This window comes from Leptodactylus fuscus, chromosome 2 (assembly GCF_031893055.1).
Source record: "Leptodactylus fuscus isolate aLepFus1 chromosome 2, aLepFus1.hap2, whole genome shotgun sequence".
Lineage (NCBI taxonomy): Eukaryota > Metazoa > Chordata > Amphibia > Anura > Leptodactylidae > Leptodactylus > Leptodactylus fuscus.
Window position 1 is genome coordinate 205,622,169 of NC_134266.1, and position 21,455 is coordinate 205,643,623.

The 21,455-nt window shown below is 41.4% G+C and overlaps 1 protein-coding gene across 1 annotated transcript in view; it reads right to left on the bottom strand.

Annotated features, from left to right (window-relative positions):
• Positions 1-21,074, bottom strand: part of TDRD3 (tudor domain containing 3) — a 224,731-nt gene extending 203,657 nt beyond the window's left edge. The window contains exon 1 of the mRNA XM_075265433.1: positions 20,905-21,074. Within this exon, the coding sequence (XP_075121534.1) occupies positions 20,905-20,948 (44 nt within the window). The 5' untranslated portion in view covers positions 20,949-21,074. The remainder of the gene's footprint in view (positions 1-20,904) is intronic.
• Between the last annotated feature and the right edge of the window lie 381 nt (positions 21,075-21,455).

Below are 21,455 nucleotides of genomic sequence, written 5' to 3' on the forward strand. Positions count from 1 at the left end.
AAAAAAAAAAAAAAAAAAAATTTTATTTTTTTTTGCTGACTCGAGTATAAGCCGAGGTGGGCTTTTTCAGCACAAAAACTGGGCTGAAAAATTCGGCTTATACTCGAGTATATACGGTACTTTACCACTTTGCCCCTCACCTTAACGATACTCCAGGAGGCTCTCTTTAACGCTCCGGAGCAGCCATGTTTGCCGACCCCCACCGCTCTGACAATCCGCGACACCACCCACCCATGTCAATACCCCTAGGAGGTCTAATAAATGCAAAAAAAAAAAGTAAAGTAAAAAAAATATAAAAAGAAATAAAAAGGATTAAAAATTCAAATCACCCCCCTTTCCCTAGAACACATATAAAAGTACCGTATTTTTCGGACTATAAGACGCACTTTTTTCCCCAAAAATTTTGGGGGAAAAGAAGGGTGCGTCTTATAGTCTGAATGTGCCTGGCCTGGCACCCGCCGTAATAGAAAGGCGGATGCCGGGGAGGGATAGACGCCGGGGCCTGAGACATCGCTACGATCCTCTGCCCTGCCTGAAGCCAGCAGCGGGAGGAGTGATGCTATTCCGCTCCTCCGTCCCCCCGCCGCTGGCTTCAGGCAGGGCAGAGGATCGTAGCGATGTCTCAGGCCCCGGCGTCTATCCCTCCCCGGCATCCGCCTCTCTAGTACAGCGGATGCCGGGTCTGCAGTCTGTCAGCGGCCTCTTCTCCCCCGGGGCCGGTCCCCACCGGCCCCGTACCTGTAAAGTTGCAGGCCGGCTCCTGCGCGGCGATATCGCAGGAGCCGACCTGTCCGGGTGACAGCCAGAAGCCTAATGAGGCTCCCAGGCCTGTCACTGCTATATTAGTATTGCGGCTGGTCTCTATGACCAGCCGTAATACTAATAGACAGAATGTCCCATAGACGGCAATACACTTGTATTGCCGTCTATGGGACTTGCAATCAAGTGACCGCAGGTTCAAGCCCCGGGGGGGGAATAAAATAGTAAAAAAAAAAAAAAAACTTTAAAAATATGAAAAATAAAAGTTCTAAATCACCTCCTGTCCCTAGAATATATATATAAAAGTAGAAAATCATATGTCATAAACCACCGGGTTTTTTTTCAATACAAGGTGATCTAAGCAATAGATATTCCCCAAAATGGTATAACTAAAAAGTACTTCTGGCCCCGCAAAAAAAAAAAAAACACTATGCATCCCCGTACAGCTGCAGGGTCACCTGTAAATGTGGCCTTGCAGCTGTTGCAAAACTACAACTCCCATTATATTAAATATTTTACCATTTTTTGCTTCAAATTTTTTTTTCCCTATTTTCCTCCTCTAAAACCTAGGTGCGTCTTATAGTCCGAAAAATACGGTAGTTAAAAACTGTGAAACACATACATGTTAGGTATCCCCGCGTCCGAAATTGGCCGCTCTACAAAGCTATACAAATATTTTTCCTGTTCGGTAAACGCCGTAGCGGGAAAAATGGTCAAAAGTGCCAAACCGCCGTTTTTTCACTGTTTTGATTCTGATAAAAATTTGAATAAAAAGTGATCAAAGCAATAACATTTACCGAAAATGGTAGAACTAAAAAGTACACCCGACCCCGCAAAAAAACACGCCCTATACATCCCCGTACACGACGTATAAAAAAGTTACGGCTGTCGGAATATGACGACTTTTCGAAAAAAAAATTAACACAGTTTTGGATTTTTTTAAGGGGTCAAAATGTAAATAAAACCATATAAATTTGGTATCCCTGGAATCGTACCGAAACACAGAATACAGGGGACATGTCATTTTGGTTGCACAGTGAACGCCGAAAAACCAAAGCCCGTAAGAAAGTCGCAGAAATGCATTTTTTCGTCAAAACCACCCCATTCAGAATTTTTTCCCTGCTTCCCAGTACATTATATAGAATAAATAATGGTGGCATCATGAAGAAAAATTTGTCCCAGGAAAAATTAAGACCTCATATGGCTCTGGGAGCGGAGAAATAAAAAAGTTATGGGGTTTAGAAGGAGGGGAGTCAAAAATGAAAATCAAAAAATGCCATCGGCGGGAAAGGGTTAACTTCAAATACTTCTGTCCCAAAGTCACTATGTAAAGTTTCTCACAACACCGTATATATAGCAGCTCAAATACAAATTAACTTCAACACAAAAGTCTCACGTATTCTCTGAATTACAGCAAAAACAAGATACAAACTTACATTTCATATCCCATACCTTATACACAGTACGAAAACCTTACCCATGCCTGTATATACCCACTTCTACAATCACCGCAGACGAAGTCGCGGGTACCAGCTAGTATTTTCATATATAGGATTAGATTATGTTGCAAAAGAAATAGACCTTGGTGAAAGATAACAATTCTAAGAATGTAGCCAGCTCAAAAAATGTATGTTCACATTATGCAAGTGTGCCACACCTTTGTGCACACTTGCACTTTTTGCTCCAATTGCAGCAATTATTCAAACAGAATAAGCATTAAATCACTGGTTATATTCACAAGATAGTGTTCACATTGTAACAAGATATGGTTCACAAGATATTATCAGGAAGAATTTGGTTGGATAGCGTAAAAAAAAACAAAAAAAACGATATATGATATACAAGCGTTAACCAGCAAGCATTTAAAAGTGCCAAGATTCTGATAAAGTTGGATATCCCCGTGTACTCAAGGGTTAAGACCCAAATAATGGACACAATGTATTCAGTGATATTGGAAAAGTCAAGCTTGTTTTTTTAGCTCAGCAGTTATTTCAGTATCATGAAGTGTAGCAGCATGCCTAAATATATCTTCTTTTAAATCATTGTGCTCAAGTTACAATGGTCTCCAGAGAAGCCTCACCGCTCCACACATTGGGACCAATTTGTGGAGTATATCTATGCACCTGTATACACAGAGAGCAAGTACATTCCTAATAACTTCTCTCCTATAATACACTCCATCACTGAGATTTAGAGGAGCAAACGCAACACTTTTCCTGAAATAAACATAATTTATGTAAAAGGGCTTTACACTTATTTTATGGTTTATTTTTGTTTGTTTTTTTAAATATCACCAAAAAAAAAAAAAATCATTGCTGTCTATACAATTCTATATTAATTCCCATTATGTAGACCCATCCTCACCCATCTAGAAATATGCAGCACACAATTCCAAAATCTAACAATATATGTAAACAATTCACATATATAAAATAAAAAAGAAAAAAAAAAGTTTATTTTCAAGATTTTGTTAAAGTAGACAAGGAGGTTGACAACGCAGGCAGAGGATCTGCTCAAAGAATAGCAACACGCAAGGGAATTAGAGAGTAATGAATAGAACAGTGAGAACATACATTATTCTGCTTCATACCATACCATGATATATCTGGAAAACAAAGCTCAACATATTTAGTATGCAAGGAGTAAATTATTCCCAACAAAGGCCACAGAGGCCCTCAGGTAGATTTGTCACTATCAGTTTTTTTGGCGGTATTATTAAAAACATCACTGCTAATTTAAATGAGGTTTTTCTGTTATATTTCACCTTCCCAACTATCTTATTTCTCTAGATGGTTCAGGCACCAATGTAAGAATGATATGAAGTTGTCTTGTTGTCATACGCACGTTCAATACAAAGTCATTAACATTAAAGGCTTTTACCCACAAAAGGCAGTTCTAGCATATCCACGGAGTATGCCTTTGATGCCTGATCGACGTCTGACTCGAAGAGGCTATGGCTAAGAACATGTTATGTTTGTAAACGCATAAGCACACATTAAATGCTTTTTAAAGCCTGGGCCCCTTGTAGCGTAAATACTGCGGTAAAAACTGTAGGGAATCTCATCCACACATTGCAGAAAAACATGCGCAGTGGAAATGCGTTGACTTTCATAACTGTCGCGGTTGGCAGTTTCTCTATAGGTATAATGGAAACAGAAAGTGTGCAGAGGAAAACTCTGCGGACTTTGCAAAAAGTACTACAGGAAAAACCGCAATGTATTTCCGCCGCTACATGGGGCCTTAGCCTTAAAGCGGTTGTCCATGATAAACTGATAATTAACCCCTAAACTAAACTCCCTCCCCCCACCTAACTTCTAATTTACATCAATTTAAAAAAAAAAACCTATGATTACCCATGATCGCTCCAGGGACACTTTCTGATAATCCGGTGATGTTCCGTCTGACCACTTTCGAAACGTCACGTCATCATCACGTTTCCCCCTTCCCCATCCTCATCAATACTTACCAAGCCTTCTTGTGTCCGGGACAGCTCCTCCCTGTCTTCCAGCAGAGGATGGACTAGGTTAGCCAGGGAGACAGGGGACGGTGGGCAGGGCTAGTAATGGACGGAATCGATAAGACTTCGTGAGATAGTGAGGGTGAGAGGGACTAGTAATGGGCGGGATCGCTAGTCAGTGAGAATGGGAGGGGCTAAGCTTAGTGAGACAGACAGGGTGGGAGGAGCTAGGCTTAGTGAGAAGGAGGGTTTTGTAACGGAGTGAGAGAGGAGGGGGGCTGAGTGAGAAGGAACTAGTGTAGCAGATACACAGGACGCTGTCCTCAAAGATATGCGGTATTATATACCGCTAGAAAGCCCACAGTGTGCTTAGTTCAGTGCACTTTCGGCTTTCCTGTTATGTGCCCTGGGGCAAGATATATTAGTGCCGTTACCGAACTGAGCCCACTGTCAGAAGGATATTCCTGACAGTTTAGCTAGGCTGAGAGGAATGACCCTCCTGACAGTACTCGTCCATAGCTCTGTACTATCCAATGGGGCGCTCCTTACTGCCCAGCGATGACGCAAAGAGGTGAGAAACTCCCCCACACCCCCACCCCCTCCCCCGACTGTACTCATCCATAGATTAGTACTGAGGGGGGCGTTCTTCACAACTTAGCGCACACCACCTTCCCCAATCATTTACAATTACATTACACTGATAAACATATCGTTGATATGTCAGATTTGGAGAAAAACAACTTTGAAGTATCATGCAAATGAGGCTGTTGGTGCACTGGGGGCAGGCCTTCAGCTCCCTGGAGCACTAGTCTTGTGACTCAGACTTGTACTATCTCCAGCCTCTGCAATCCCATGTAGTGAGAGTTGATCTTGCCAAAGCTATGACATCATCCATCCGACTTGACCAGCACAGCAATGGATCGGGAGCTGAAGGCTACCCTGAGTGTGCCAACTACCTCATCTGTCCAAATGTGACATAAATAACATCTACGTGTAACACTTTGGGGGTAGCTGAATATGCTTTGGGAGGTGTAGGACCTTTCACCTCCTGGGGCACATGCGGTGTAATACACCGCTAGAAAGCAGACATTGCGCTAAATTCAGTGCACTATCGGCTTTCACGTTCTGTGCCCCCAGTGAAGAGCTATCGGTGCTAGTACCATAGCTCTTCACTGTCAGAAGGGTGTTTCTGAGAGTCAGGAACGCCCTTGCTGACAGCAGAGTCTATTGCGCTGTAATGTGAGAGGGGGCACTGCTTACTGCCCAGCATTGACGCTGAGTGGTGAAGAACGCCCCCCTTCCCCCAGTACTCGTCCACAGACTAGCACTATCAGGAGGGAAGGGAGCCGTTCCTGCCCGCTCTCACAGTACAGCCGCATGTGCCCCAGGAGGTGAAAGGTCCTCTTTAACAACTTAAGACACACTTTACAATAAGTACATGATTATCGCAACCTGTAGACTAGATATATTCACTGGCTACTATGGGAAAGAGGAGATGAGCTAAGACATCAACTACTGCAAATCGTGGAATTTTATATATGTATTAAAATTCATTGTAATCCCTTCTGTGACCATAATGATATAACTCTTGAAAAAGTGATCTCTACAGTACAAGAAGTGTCATCATATTATAAGGCTCAGTGGCCAGAATGAAAACTTCTTTAAAAAAAAAATATATATATATATATATTAATAATAATACTATGACTATAGATTGTAACATGGGAAAAAAATAACTGTCTTGTACTGTAAATATTCTGCACATATAGGACTGCTCAGTTCAGCTTTAATTATACTTCTTACTAGTCAGGAGAAATAAAAAATAATAATTTTTGTCACTTCTCTGTGCCACCTGAGAGCTTAGCTTACAGCAGAAAAGACACTGTGGAGAGCTGTTTACCTGAAGTGCCTCACATCCAGGCGGTATGTCAGAGGCTGTTCACTTATATGACAGGTGTAGGAAAAATAATACGGACCAGCAAAGCCAGTTCATTCAATAGGACAGCATAAAAGATTTTCAGCTACTTTTTTATCTTCCTTATACTGTATCAGGAGCTTTTTCACAAATTGTAAATATAACTTACATATTATCATAGCGCATGAAGCAGGTCAAGGTGGAACGTGAAATAGAAGTCCTTAGGCCGAGGATACATAGGCAGGTTCACAGTGGATTTACCACACAGCCTACCCGCGGAGATATATACGGGAACGGAGTAAGGTATGGGATTTTAAAAAATCCTATGCATAAAACACAGGGGAAAGAAAAAAAAAAACTAACTAAACTAAACCTGCAGTGTAAAGTATCTTTCATGTCACTTATTGCTGCGGGTTCAGCCACTCAGGAAGCCATAGTGAATACTAGCCTGTTTTGTGGCTCGGAAGGACCACCCCCATGACTAGATGACGGTCAAGCATAGCTGGAGAAGATATAAATGAGTGTATGACAAGTTACACTAAGGGCTCGTTCACATCTGCGCCCGGGACTCCGCTCTGCAGGTTGCAGTTTCCTGCACAAAACAGAACAGGAGATGGAAACCTGCTGGCATCTTTCCAAACCCAATCATTTGAATGGGTTTGAAAAGTGTCCGGCCATGAGCGCCGGTGAGCGTTTTATGCTCTCAGCGGCTAAACCGTTTTTTTTTAAACCGGACACAGAGTCGGACATGCAGTACTCTGTGTCCGGTTTTAAAAAAAAACGGTTTCGCCGCGAAGAGTACAAAATGCTCACCGGCGCTCACGGCCGGACTCTGCATTACAGGTTTCTGTCTTCTGCATGCAGAAGACAGAAACCTGATAATGGAGTCCAGACGCTGGTGTGAACCCAGCCTTTTCCTAGAAAATTATATATCAAAGTGGTCAAAACATGCAGATTTTATTTTCATGGTGACAGGTTCCCAAGACTAGAGCCTTGCCTTTTATATCTCGCATTCAAATTATGTTATAAACTATTACATAAAATGTCTGAAGCAAACACGAAAGCCTGGAAAACAAGAAATATTGCATAAAGCATTTGTTTCTCCAGTCAAAGAGCCTTGTCAGATCAATCGAAGCCGCCCACACATAGGTGTGACATGTCCTTCTAGGCAAATGTGTGAATGGAATAATCTCTTCCATAGGAACTGCAGCTAAAGTCTGGATTATTTGTGCAGATGTAGAGTCCAATGATACCGAGTGAGATTTTATAAAACCTCAAACGGTGGTGGGCATGCCTGCATACACTTGAGGACATGGTGAGGTTATTCAGGTCTACCACTTGGCCTACATATTGTATATATTGTCCAACTTTTTTTTTTTTTTTTTTTTTTAAAGATGTAAGGCCTCGTTCACATCTGCGTCGATAATCCATTTGGGGAAAGTCTGTTCGGGGGACGCACTTGTAAGTGGTGTGAAGTGAAAGCACACAGATCCCCATAAGCTATAACTGGGTTCGTGTGCTTGCCGCCAGATCTCCGCAGGGAACATGCGGACAGGAAAGTACTTCACGTACTCCACGTCAAATCTGCTGGAAACCCACAATACCAACTGTGACGGCCAAGTTATTTTGTTAATCTCAGTCTTCAGTTTTGTATCATGCGGAATCAAATGAAGAAGCCATTTTCTAGTACTTCTTAACAATCACTCATATATAAGGCTTCTCTCCTGTATCCAAAATGACCACCACTACCCACAGCCATGAATGATATCTGCAAATATAAAATCCATCCAAGCTATTATACGGTTCAGAAGAAATTGAATCATGTTATTAGCAAACAGGCTGCATATAAAACATTTGTGGATGATAATATGACATCCTTAAGCGCTTTGCCTGGGGGCAGCTCCGTACATAATACTGCACAAATGAGCCGTGTGATTGATGCAGGTAATAATACAAATTAAATAAAATTGACCAAGCAGTTTTTAATTAATCTGCAGGACTTTGTGTCAATGTTGTCTGGGTCTCTACTTAGAGATTAGGCTTTATTTCAGTATCTTTATTTCTCCTTCTTGTAGTTAAAAAGTCAATGTTCTTTTAATAATAATTGCAGAAGCTTATACAGATCCGGATTTGTTAAAAGGGTATTAATCACCTCAGACTGTAACATTTCCCCCATGGGACTTCTCCTCTTAACTTTTCTTACACTTGAAAGTAAAAAAACACCTAAAATTTCACAGATTTCACACTTGCATAGTTCCAAAAAACGGTATAAAATACACAAACTTAGGGGTGTTTTAACTTAGTTTCACCTAAATATAAATCTTGGCATAGTTCACCTCCCTTAAGTTTGACCATTTTTTGTTTTCTCATAGTGGCACTAGCAAAGCACTAGTAATCTGATTGCCCAGAGTTTAACAAACTGAAAGAATAAATCTGTTTTGTACTTTTATTGTCCTAAAGCACTGCAGTAGCCATGTTTGTACCTAGCACAGTTGAACAGTGGATGTTGAACTGAGTATCCGGAAGCAACCCATGCAAACATGGGGAGAACATAAGGGGGCATTCACACAGAGTAAAGTGGCGCTGATTCTGCCACAATAACTCGTGGAAGAATCAGTGCTGATAAAAAAGACTCCCATTGACTTCAATGGGTTCCATCTTCCGCGTGGAACACATTGAAATCGATGTGTTAAAAAGCCTCCCATTGTGTTAAAAAGCCTTCCATTCAATGTGTACCACGAGGAAGACGAAACCATTGAAGTCAATGGGAGTCTTTTTATCAGCACTGATTCTGCCACGAGTTATTGTGGCAGAATCAGTGCCACTTTACTCTGTGTGAATGCCCCCTAAAAGTGTCAAGCAGATTTTGCTCCTGGCCACATTTGGACCCAGTCCACTGCGCTGCAAAGTAAATAAGTGCTAACCAGTGAGCCACCGTGTGTGTGAATATACTAATAAATATATATATATATATATATATATATATATATATATATATATATATATATATACACATACACACACACACACATACACACACATACACTTCCCAATCACTACTACTACATAGAAGCAGGTTATGGCTTTGATGATTACAGTTCAAGATATAAAAACTGACTGGTTATTAGGTCTTGCCTGATGCACATCATGATCTGATCTATTACAATACACAAGACCCCTTCCCAATGAAAACTATCAGGAAGTAATTTGCCTTCTTGGCTAAGAAAAATGAGAAGTATGGGTTAAGAATTTCTATCCAAGATAAAAAATAATAAATTCAATAAAGCTTCAAGAGCATAGAATACCTTATATCCAATATAAATACTACTGTAGAATTTTAATAGCCACAAAAGTAATTCAAATATTTTCTTATAAAAGAAATTTTCCGAATACTACTTTTAGAACTGTTACTTGTATTTTTGTGATTTGTGATAAGAGTCTTGCCACTGGGAATCGTGCTTATTTGCAACACAAAAGGTTATTGATGGTCTCATTTAGTATCCAGATACCTGATGTACAGCCACTTGTATCCCTGCTGTCCCCTGAAAACTCGCATATTTGTGGCCAAGCTTAGCATACATTTATATGTGAAAGGAAGCAGGAGTTAAAAGCTTGTCCAGTTTCAACTATTAAAACTGATGAACTGATATAGATAGTATAATGGAAAAAATGAATATTTTACAATTTCATTATATTTTACATTTTCGTTTTATTTTACATTTACGTTTTACAAATAACATTATTTGCTGAAACCAGACAACCCCTCTAAGGAGACCAGACACCTAGGATGAATGCTCTTTTAGCAGAACTTTGTTAAAGAGGACCTTTCACCATTTTGCCCACAGGCAGTTCTATATACTGCCGGAAAGCTGACAGTGCGCTGAATTCAGCGCACTGTCAGCTTTCCAGCAGTATATAGAACTGCCTGTGGACAAAATGGTGAAAGGTCCTCTTTAAGGCCTGGGGTTCACATGTACGTATGGGCCATTCCATTCCCCTATCCGCATGAAATATGCAGCAAGACGAATCCTGCAAGCAGCACTTTTCTCTCCACATTTTTCATGCAGAAACCGAAGGGAAACCACACGGAGCCCATATAGTCTATGCAGTCCACCGATTTCCATAAGGTAACCGCTTTTTTTCTGCAGAGGTGTTTCTGTTTGGGAAGGGGGGGCCTAAGCGGACTCCCCGAACACAGATGAGAACCGGGCCTAAAGTCTCAGCTACATGTAACTGATCATACGAACTTTGTTTTATGCTTTTTCCTATCAACCGTGAAGTAAATTTCATTTCATAATAATATATAACACACATAAAAAAGACCTGTCAGGCTATATAGACATCTTAACTAATTCCAGAGAAATTCCATTAACCAGAAGCAAAATATATAGTACCCCTGACCGTCCCTGAATTAATGTTTCCTTTTCTTACAGCTCAAAAGCAAGGAGTATAAAGGTCTGTGTTAGAGGCTCATTGATAACACCAGGAGAGGAGGCATTCTCCATCCCAGTGTCGCTCTCCACAAGGATTAGAGCACTGATGCCTTCAAAGAGAGACGGCCCTGCTGTTTTATTCACACCGCATGTACATTTGTTCAAATGCTTAACACGAGTGCAGAAAGTGATGCGAATCTGAAAAGAGGGAATTGATAATTGAATGGTCCCAGAAAGCCTTGCTGTTCTGTGCTGTTAACAGCTATGCAAACCAGGTCTCTGTGACATTGACAATTATTTCCATTCCCGCTCTTCCAATTGCTCTCTGCAGTATTTTCTCTCCTCAAAGCCATGTATTTTATGGAGTGTTAAAATGTTATTTTCGAGTTTATTTTGCAGGCTTGCTACACAATAGGCCACAAGAGCATCCGGGATACAGTAAACAATTGACTGGGACCTGCATAGACTTTTCACACCAGCTTTCTCAAACCTTTTACAAGTGGGGTATACACTTTTTTTTTTTTTCTTTTTCTGCAGCAAACAATTGTGTGATTGTCATGTACAAAATATAGCCAAGTGGGGGAAAAAAAACTGAGTGACACAGCACAGTGACTGACAGAGAGAACAATATCTTAAAGGTGGAAAGTGTGATAGCAAAATCAAGTGGACAAAGACGGCAAAATGAACTGTCAAGACATCTGACGAGTAAGAGCGTAGAATTAATAGCAGGGAACGCATATGGAAAGATGGTGAATGGAGCGCACAGAACACGATGTGCTGCACAAAGCAGAATACGAAGCCTGTCATTACAGGCCTACAAGTGCTAAAAAGTGACAAACTGTGTGTAGAAAGTTTTGTGTGTTTTATTTCTTTCTTTTTATTAAAGATGGAAAGATCAAGAAAAAAAGTTTCAGGTTTCAGTTTATTATTTAAACTTTACTTAAAGATTGTAGATTTATGAAATGCAAAAAAAACAAAAAAAAACAAAAAAAAAAACAAAACACATTCATTTGTCTACAGTCCCAAGTCAATTCAATTGGCAAACCAATTGGTTAACTGGTTAAGTTTGGGGTTGTGGCAGCCGCTATGTGTGACGCCATCTTTACACTTTAGCTATTTTGCTTCTATTGACATGTACCGTATGTAGATCACATGCAGATTTATTTTCACTCAGTCTTGACAATTCATTTGTGTTCTGGGCAGTACCAGAATATGTAGGAATACTCCCCTGACAGACAAGATCCACTTGCCAATTTATTCATAAATATTCTTGGGGAAATAAAAGAGAAAACAACACAGGGTTATAAGAAAAGATAAGTGGTCCCTCCTCTTTATAAACAATATTATAGAGGTATTCTGACAATCTTAAAGGGGCTCTATCAGCAAAATCATGCTGATAGAGCCCCACATATGCGTGTATAGCCTTTAAAAAGGCTATTCAGGCACTGTAAAAGTTAAATTAAACTACCCCGCCGTTTTAAAATAATAACCTAATAAAGAATGTGCTCTACTTACTGAAGGTGCACCCTGGGCGGGCATTCAGGGTGCGCCATCTTCTTCTTCCCCGTCTCTTCTTCCTCTGACGTCTTCGGGTCCCGTCCTCGCGGACACTGATAAAAAAAAAAATAGCCCGGGCGCATGCGCAGTAGCCGTAGTAGAAGCCGCGTGCTACTGCGCATGCGCCCGGGCTATTTTTTTTTTGTCAGTGTCCGCGAGCAAGCGCCGGAGGAGGACGGGACCCGAAGACGTCAGAGGAAGAAGAGGCGGGGAAGAAGAAGATGGCGCACCCTGAATGCCCGCCCAGGGTGCACCTTCAGTAAGTAGATCACATTCTTTTTTAAGTTATTATTTTAAAACGGCGGGGTAGTTTAATTTAACTTTTACAGTGCCTGAATAGCCTTTTTAAAGGCTATGCACGCATATGTGGGGCTCTATCAGCATGATTTTGCTGATAGAGCCCCTTTAAAGGGGTTTCAACATGGCAGCGGAGCTGCAGTAACTCAGAGCAGCCACTATACAGAGAACAGAGCTATCTGGATGGATATAGTTCAGACACTGGACCTCATAGTAGTCCTTGGAATCAGGGGACTTCACTGGCGGTTTCCAGTGGTTGCTTTCTTCTCATATGAGCATGCACAATGAGATTCATGGGAGCACATTTATTAAGACTGGTGTTTCATACATCAGCCTTAATAATGGCACCCACAAGGTACGTCTGATTTATCAAGATCTTCTGGCCTCCAAATTAGAGATGAGCGAGTATATTCAATCGAATACCTCCCCTATATAGTTATTGTTGTAAAAAAAAAGGGCCAGGGAAGGTGGGAGGGGATTCAAATTTTTCCCGCGTGGTATTCAACCAAGTACACCAATAACTATGCAAAGGAAGGTATTCGATCGAATACTATTCACTCATCTCTACTCTAAATAGGTCCAGCATATGCCTATGCACCAGACTGGAAATCTATGCCACATGGCTCCCTTCTTCACCAACACAGATTGAAATGTCATATTTAACATATTATGGAACAAGTACTGTGGAACCACAACAGATATGTGGAATAATCCTCATGATCTTTGAGCCGCTATATGCAACACCTCTGTTGATACTACACGTCAGACAACTATAAGTAGCACTGTGCATGAAGCTTGGACTTCTACTGTCATTTTCAAGCAGCCGCTATATGCAGCATTCTTTGGGACACCTAACACTATGTTTGTCCTTAAACCATGTGAATAAATTCTCTACAAAACTGAGCATTTTTAAAGAGGACCTTTCACCACCTGGGGCACATGCGGTTTAATAAACCGCTTGAAAGCCGACAGTGCGCTGAATTCAGTGCACTATCAACTTTCCCATTCTGTGCCCCGGTGAAGAGCTATCGGTGTCGGTACCGCAGCTCTTCACTGTCAGAAGGTGTTTCTGACAGTCAGTCAGGAAAGCCCTTCCACACAGCATCGTCTATTGCGCTGAACTGTGAGAGGGGGTGTTCCGTACCGCCCAGCCATGACGCTAAACACTATCAGGAGGGGAGGGAGGCCTTCTTCCCCGCTCTCACAGTACAGTGCTGTAGACGCTACTGTGAGGAAGAGCGTTACTGACTGACTGTCAGAAACACCTTCTGACAGTGAAGAGCTATGGCACCGGCACCGATAGCTCGTCATCAGGGGCACAGAACAGGAAAGCAGATAGTGCGCTGAATTTAGCGCACTGTCAGCTTTCTAGTGGTGTATAAAACCACATGTGCCCCAGAAGGTAAAAGGTCTTCTTTAACAGAGCATGTGCTGCGGTTTTCTATCACAGGAAATATATGGCAATCAGGAATTGGCATAGATTTCATGTATGAGGCCAGGGCCCAATGTGACGTAAATGCTGCTGAAACTCCATGACATTTTACGGTCACTGCAAACTGGATGGGATTCTAGCGAATCCCAGCCACACATTACAGAAAAATATGTACAGCAAAAATGATGTGATTTCCAAAACCTTACCGGTTTTAGAAATCGCAGCATGTCAATTATACCTACAAAAACACTGGAAGTTTCCATATAGGTATAATAGAAGCAGAAAGTCCACAGAAAAAAACCTCTGCGGACTTTCTGTGAAAAGACATGCGGAAAAAAAAAAATGCTGCCGCCGCATTTTCTCCTGTAGCGCTTTTTTTTTTTCTTTTGCTGCGGCCCCTTGCATGGGGCTTTAGTATAACTCATGCCATAAAACTAACATGCCAAGGCATCGCCGCCCAAATATGTTTTTATATATTAGTGAGCCAGTGCATAAAGGGTTTTACAGGTCGTATTGAACAGAATTCATCCAATATCATTACAGTCCCGCTTACAGTAGCCGCTGCTTGACTGTGTATACAGCTACAGCCAAGCATGTGCTGATAAGTTACTTGAGACCCCAATGGGGGGGAAAAAAAAAAAAAAAAAATCAGATAAAGAGCACAACATAGCACAAGGAGGTGCCAAAAACCATGACAAGAAACTGAGAACTTTTTGGTAGTGTAGCGTCCCAGTGAGAAATGGAGGCCATATCTGCTGAGTAGCTGGATCACCCTGTTTGCACAATGAAGATATAAAGAGAAAGTATAAATTTTATACGGTATGTGACAATAGGTTTACAAAATTAGGAAGATGCTGGCCGTTTATGCAAAAGTAAATTTTGGTCCATTTACTTTAACATAGGCCAATCCAATGTGTTCTAGAGTTATAGTATATACAGCACAAGAAAACCTACAAAGTCTATTTTGCTATTTTTGAGGCACTAAAACAGCGCATTATTATTATTATAAGTAATAAAGAGCAAAAACTACATAATCAATGAGATAGTAACAGTGGTTACTACAGCAAAGACAAATGTCTGGATATGGCCAGGCAGTCACAATCAAGGAGCCAGAAATATATCAATTCAGTGTATATTAGACAACGTAATAGACAAAACCTGATCTTAATAATAATATATGAGGGAGTCACTAGGTAATGTTTAGCATGCAATTTAATTTAAGAGGAGCTGTCACCCAGTACCAAATGCTAAATTGCTAAATGGCAGAGTTCATTTGCCTGGCGCTGAGCCCCGAAGCAATTGGTCTGAACAAAGTTTTATTTTTATTTTTTAAATCCCTACACCCCTATAAAAGATATGGCCCTGGAAAATAATATTTAAATTAACTCCTTTAATTTCTCTAAGAGAACAAGAGGTTACCACCTACTTGAAGAGCAAGAGCAAATTTACATACAAACTACAGGGGGCCATATGTTCTAAATAAGTAGATAGATTTTGGGGGGAAAAATACATACAAATTGTTGACAGGCACTTCAGCAATCAAATGATGTATGTAATTTAGCACTTCGTACTTATCAACAGGTTCTCCTTAAAAGGGTTGTCCAATGACACTTATTCCCTATCCACTATAGACTCAGTCTGCAGAAGTTCCAAAGAGATAAAAGGAAGGTAACAGACAAGGAAATTCATCAATGTATCCATGCAGAGAGATGTAGGACCCTCTTTTCTTAGGATTGGTGGTGGTCGAAGCAGTCAGGAATTCCTATAAAAGTCAATCTGCTACAAACTAAGCATCACATATAGACTACTAATAACTAAATATTATCATCTCAAATAATAGAAGTGTAACTCCCATTTAATTTTTTTTTTTTTGCTATTGTGTCAAGGGTTGTTCGGTGAGCTCTGTCAGGAGAGCGATGTCGGCAGGAGCAGACAAAAGGATGTGATTCTAAGCTCTTACACTGACTACCTCTGATTGGAGCTCTGAATCACCACCACCCCCCACCCCCCCGCCCTCCAACCTGACACTACAGAGCATAAAGTGGTTGTCCAGAATAAAGTCATATTTCTAAACTAAGCTAAACACCCTCCCCCCGCCTAACTTCTAACTTGCTCACTTCATCAAAAAAAAAAAAAAAAAAAAAAAAAAAAAAAAAAAATGTATATTTACCCTTATTACTGGTCATCTGACCACCCCAGGCACATTTTCAGTTTTTCGGGTGACGTTCAGTTTACCCATTTCTGAAAATGGAATGTCACCAATACTAACCCGCCACCCACCCCATCATATTCTGTCCGCATCTCCTGGGCACAGAACATCACTCCTTCTGGGGAAATCTGGCTCTATTGCATAGGCGCTCAAAGATAGCAAGAGGAGGAGCCACCCTGAAGAAAGATGTGATCTACTGTTCCCAGAGGATCTGGGCAACAAGCCAGGTAAGTATGATGGGGTTGGAAGGGGTGAGTAGACTTAGTTAGAAAGGGCTAGTAGTGGGCGGGCTAGCTAAGGAAACAGGGAGTGGGTGTGAGGAGTGAGAGAGGTGAAGGTAGTGTGAATGAAGAGCAATGCATCATAGTAGTTGTAGGATGAAAGAACAAGAAGCTACACCTCGTAAACAAATGCAGAAGATACCAGGAGGTCCCAGAGAAACCATGAAACCACTCAAAACACTGCTAAAAGTATTTGGGTACACCTAATAATACATTTATAGCACTAACAGACCATTTTTAAAAAAAAATGCCAGGAAAACCCCTTTAGGCAGAGGCCCCACGTTGCAGAAATGCAGCTTTTTTGGTTGCAGATTTAGCTGCATTTTTTTTTTTGAGCCAAAGCCAGGAGTGGATTGAGCAGAAGAGAGAAACATAAGTAATTCCTATACATTTCCCATTCATTTTGAAGCCATTCTTGGCTTTGAGTTAAAAAACCGCAGCAAAATTTGAAGCAACAAAAGATGTGTTTCCGCAATGTGCCTTAGCCTTAAATAGTATATCACGCACCAAAATTAACTGCACTTGTTGCTCAGGAACAGTGGAGACTAGAGAGAAAATTCCATCTACACTGGAATGAGTGGAGCAGCACCTTTTAGCAAATGTCAAGAACTAGAATTGGTCCTCTTTAAAGGAAGTCTATCAGCAAAAAAAAAGAAAAAAGATGGCATCAAACTAATGACTGTTCCTTGTAGGGCTGTTTCTACACTTTCGAAAAATATCTTCCTTATTTTGCATATCAGCTCCATTTCCATGAAAATCAGTGTTTTATATTTATTTAAATCCACTCAAAAGGGCTTTACCCTCTGCTACAGATAATAGACGCTAACTGTCCATTGCTTGAGTGACATTGTTCTTTTGCAAAGTAAAACCCCAGCAGAAGAAGAATACATTTTATTTATATAGCACCAACATACTTCGCAGCACTTTACAAATTGCAGATTTCAAGTACAGACAGAAATGTTGTTTTCTATTAAAAGGAAGATAGATAGGCTAACAACACAGCAACAAAAAATGCATTTATACGCTAATTATTTTAATTTGGAGACCGAGTTGAATTTTTTTGTGACACTGACTCCCAAAAACATATTCAAAACTGGATCTGCCTGATTTCCACAGCACCGATGGCTGGGCACATTATCATGCTGAAAGACATCAAAGGGAATACCATTGCCATGAAAAAGACTACTTGCTTAACAACAGTGTGTAGGTAGCTTGTATATGTAATACAACATATGTACCCTAGTATAACACTGCTCCCAGCATCCCACTGCCGTCACCAGCTAGACTCGTTTCCAATAAATAGTGGTATCATCTTTTCCCCAGCTACTCACTGTATAATGGATTGAGCGTAGTAACACCTTAACCAGCATAAACCTTTCCAGCAATCTGTGATAGCGTTACTTTTGAGGAATCAGATAAGACAGGCTAGCCATCACTTATCAATAAACTAGATATTTTATTAAAGAGGTTTCCAGTACTTTTATATTAATGATTTATCATTCAGAAAGGTCATCAGTATTAAAATGTGGGGGTCCAACTCCCAGCATCCTCACTGATCAGCTGATGGAAGGGGCTGTGAGAACACCAAAAACAGCAACGTTCCATCCATCGTGCAGTGGCTTGAAATGGTACTGAAGTGCACTGCATATAAAGTAGGCCTGGATGATTATGCATTAGTCCAATTTAATTGGGCATTTTACCTCAATTACGATTAAAGACAATTATTTAGCTGACTTCCCTTATATAATACAAGTACATGTTGGGCAGCCCACAGTTTTGTTCGGACTGAATACGGCCAAACCCAAACTGCTATTATACTCTGGGGGCTCTTCAGACACCAAAATATAATAAGCGTAGGCCCAGGTAGTTGAGCAAAAAAAAAAAAAAACTGTTACACACCTTTCCAGGGATCCAGTGAGGCTCCCTGTTCTCTTTGGCACTTCCAGGAACCGCAAGGGCTGTGATTGGGCCTTAGCGGCCACATGGGTCATGAAGTGTCACAGGCCTCCGCAATCCCTGACATCAGGCAGAAGCGCTAAAGAACAGGAGAGGTAAGTAACAGTTTTTTTGATTTTTTTTTTAAATCACATCCCTGGGGTCTCTGCTTATTATACTCCACGTTCTGAAGACATTGAAGTATAATATCAGTTCCAACTTGGACATGTTCGACCCGAACAAAACTTGCAAATATTGTAATAACCAACCTGAACAAAATCATTCGATTAATCATACAGCCATAAGATACAGCTTTGCCACTTCTGGTGGTGCCACAGCCCCTTCCATAAGCTGATCATTTGGGATGCTGGGAATCAGACCCAACAATGTGATACAGTTAGTAATATAGCGGCAAAGTAGATAAGGCTGGATGAAGAAACACAACTTGTGGAAGAGAGTTCTATAGTCTCACCACAGCTACAAATACGGTAAAACCTTTCATTCCTTTTTCCGTTACAGGCTTCAGTATGAAACGGTGCCGTCCGTAGCTAAGAAACTGATTTGGTTATAACCCCGCATTATGCAGTAAAGACTTCTGGGAAAGTCGAGCATGATGTTCAGGGTGCTTCCCATAGAGGGCAGCATAACAGAGGCACTGTCTCCCGGTTTACATCTTGGGAGACAGATTTGCATATTCTTCCCAGGCTTCAGTATAAGCAGTCTTTTTTCTAAGCAGAACATCCCCAAATTTGATAACCTTTCTTTATACTCTAATCCACCCAACCCCTTAATTACCTTGGTCACCCACCCTTGCACCACCTCCAGTTCATCTACATCCTTCGTATATACAGGTGGAAGAGGCTACCTGGCACTGGTTACTGAAATTAAGTTTACTATTCACCTATACCACAAGTCTTTTCTAGTTTTTTTTAGAATGAATCTAAGGGGGCATTCACAAGGAGTAAAGTGTCGCTGATTCTGCCACGATAACTCGCGGCAGAATCAGCACTGATAAAAAGACTCCCATTGACTTCAATGGGTTCTGTCTTCCATGTGGAACACATTGAAATCAACGTGTTAAAAAGCCTCCCATTGATTTCAATGTGTACCACATGGAAGACGGAACCCATTAAAGTATTTTTATCAGCGCTGATTCTGCCGCGAGTTATCGTGGCAGAATCAGCGCCACTTTACTCCATGTGAATGCCCCCTAACTGGACAATTTAAAAAAAAAAAAAAAAAAGCAACTTCCATCAGTGAAATTTTAGCAAGGTCTCTTCCTGGAAACTGCTGTGGCAAAAACACCCAAACTCAGCTTGGTTTTTCTCAAGAAGAACTTCATAAATAAGTACAGGTCTCCCACAGCTTTCAACCTTTGTAAACTTTGAAAGCCATGGTTGAGATATGATGAAATCTCATGTACTGTGTTGCTACTGTAGAGCTCAGCAGGTTAAAGAGGCTCTATCAGCAAAATTATGCTGTATGAGCCCCACATATGCGTGAATAGCCTTTAAAAAGACTATTCAGGAACCGCTAATGTTATTTTATTTGGTTTCGAAGCCTCATATACTATTTAGGTTTAGGAGAACAGTGTCAGTCAGGAGCAGGCACCTCTAATTGGAGCTCAGAATCACAACCCCTTGCCTGCTCCTGCCTGAGATTGCCCACCTGATAATACAGAGCCTATCATAGCATACCATGCTCAAAAACAGGGATGGGGCTAGAAAAAAAATCCATTTGTGCCAGAATCAGTGGAGAAGGAGCTATTAACAGATGCTAAGGACTGGAGTTGGTGAAAGGTTCGCCATAATACATGAGTGAGGGTGAGTTTGTGCTCCATGATACATATGTTACAGAAATAGTGTGGGCACTGGGACCGTACCTGCATGATCAGCACTAGGGTCTGGCTGATACACATAGGCTCCAGCTGCAAGTGCAGGGAATGAACATGTCCACCATTTATACAAGTCTAAGGAAGGGCAGGATTACAACTGAACATGACTTACACCACTGCTACCTGCTTATGTATCTAGTCACATCAATAGTAAAGAATGAGTAGTTAAAGGAGTCGTCCAACACTCTGCTGCATTATTTGACAGTGCTGCTGCGGGGCCCATGAACATAAACTAGTTCTTCTCTCCAGGCCTCTGTTACCAGCAGTGGGAGCTCCGGTCTTCGGTATACAGGTCACCAGTGACATCTTGTTTGTCAGATGACCTCTTCACAAACAGCACGTGACTGCGGTGATGTGCCATTGGTGAAGAGGCGACCGTTCAGGCCTCTGATTGGTTGCAGCGGTTACCTGATACAAATAGTTTTGGTGCCTGTAAACTTAAGGCAGGAGCTGTCACTACTGGGAACACAAGAGAGCGGAGTAAAGTTGTTTTTTATGTATATAATCCCCCTCAGCACCACTATGAAATAACATAGAGTTAGAGTACCCCTTTAATATAAGGCACCTCCATCAGCACATATTACACACAGGGAACAAGGCCATTAATAAAGTCTACTGCTAACCCCATATACAGCCGTGACCTGTGTGATTACATATTATAGTGAGCTCCCTCCCCAGATACAAATACCGGCACAGCATGGCTGCATGGTTCTCCGGTGTAAGGCCGCAGCTTACCAGCCTTCCTCCTGGCACAGGGAAACACTCGCCACTTCTGCCATCTTGTGTACGGGTCACAACAGTCGGGCACGTCTCAGCCAAGTACTCTTTTCATTAATTAACAGAAGTCCGGTGACGGTGACACCTCATCTGGCCGCGCACGGCGCTTGTTTGTGACGAAACCTACAACAAAGGTTGACAGGACTCGGCCAGCCAATAAGCTGTGTATGACCCCGTAGCCATCAGCCAATCAGCGCCAAGCCTCTGACGTCGCAGACAGCGACAAAGGTTGTGTGCAACAACTGACGCCATGATGGTTAAGGGAAACTCAATATTATTTGCCATTGTTTGTAATGTTATTTGTGTGACGGAGATGACCTTACATTTACACGCAGCGATGGCTGAATTCCTGTGTGAAGATGTAGCACAGAGATTTTCGTCTCAAATATGTACAGCTGTGACTGATAACAAAGCCCTACACGAGTGCCGTAGAAAGAGCTAAGTGTGGAAAGAGATAGATATTCTATGTAAGTGTAATCCACTACTTCAGAGGTCAGCGACCTTCAGCA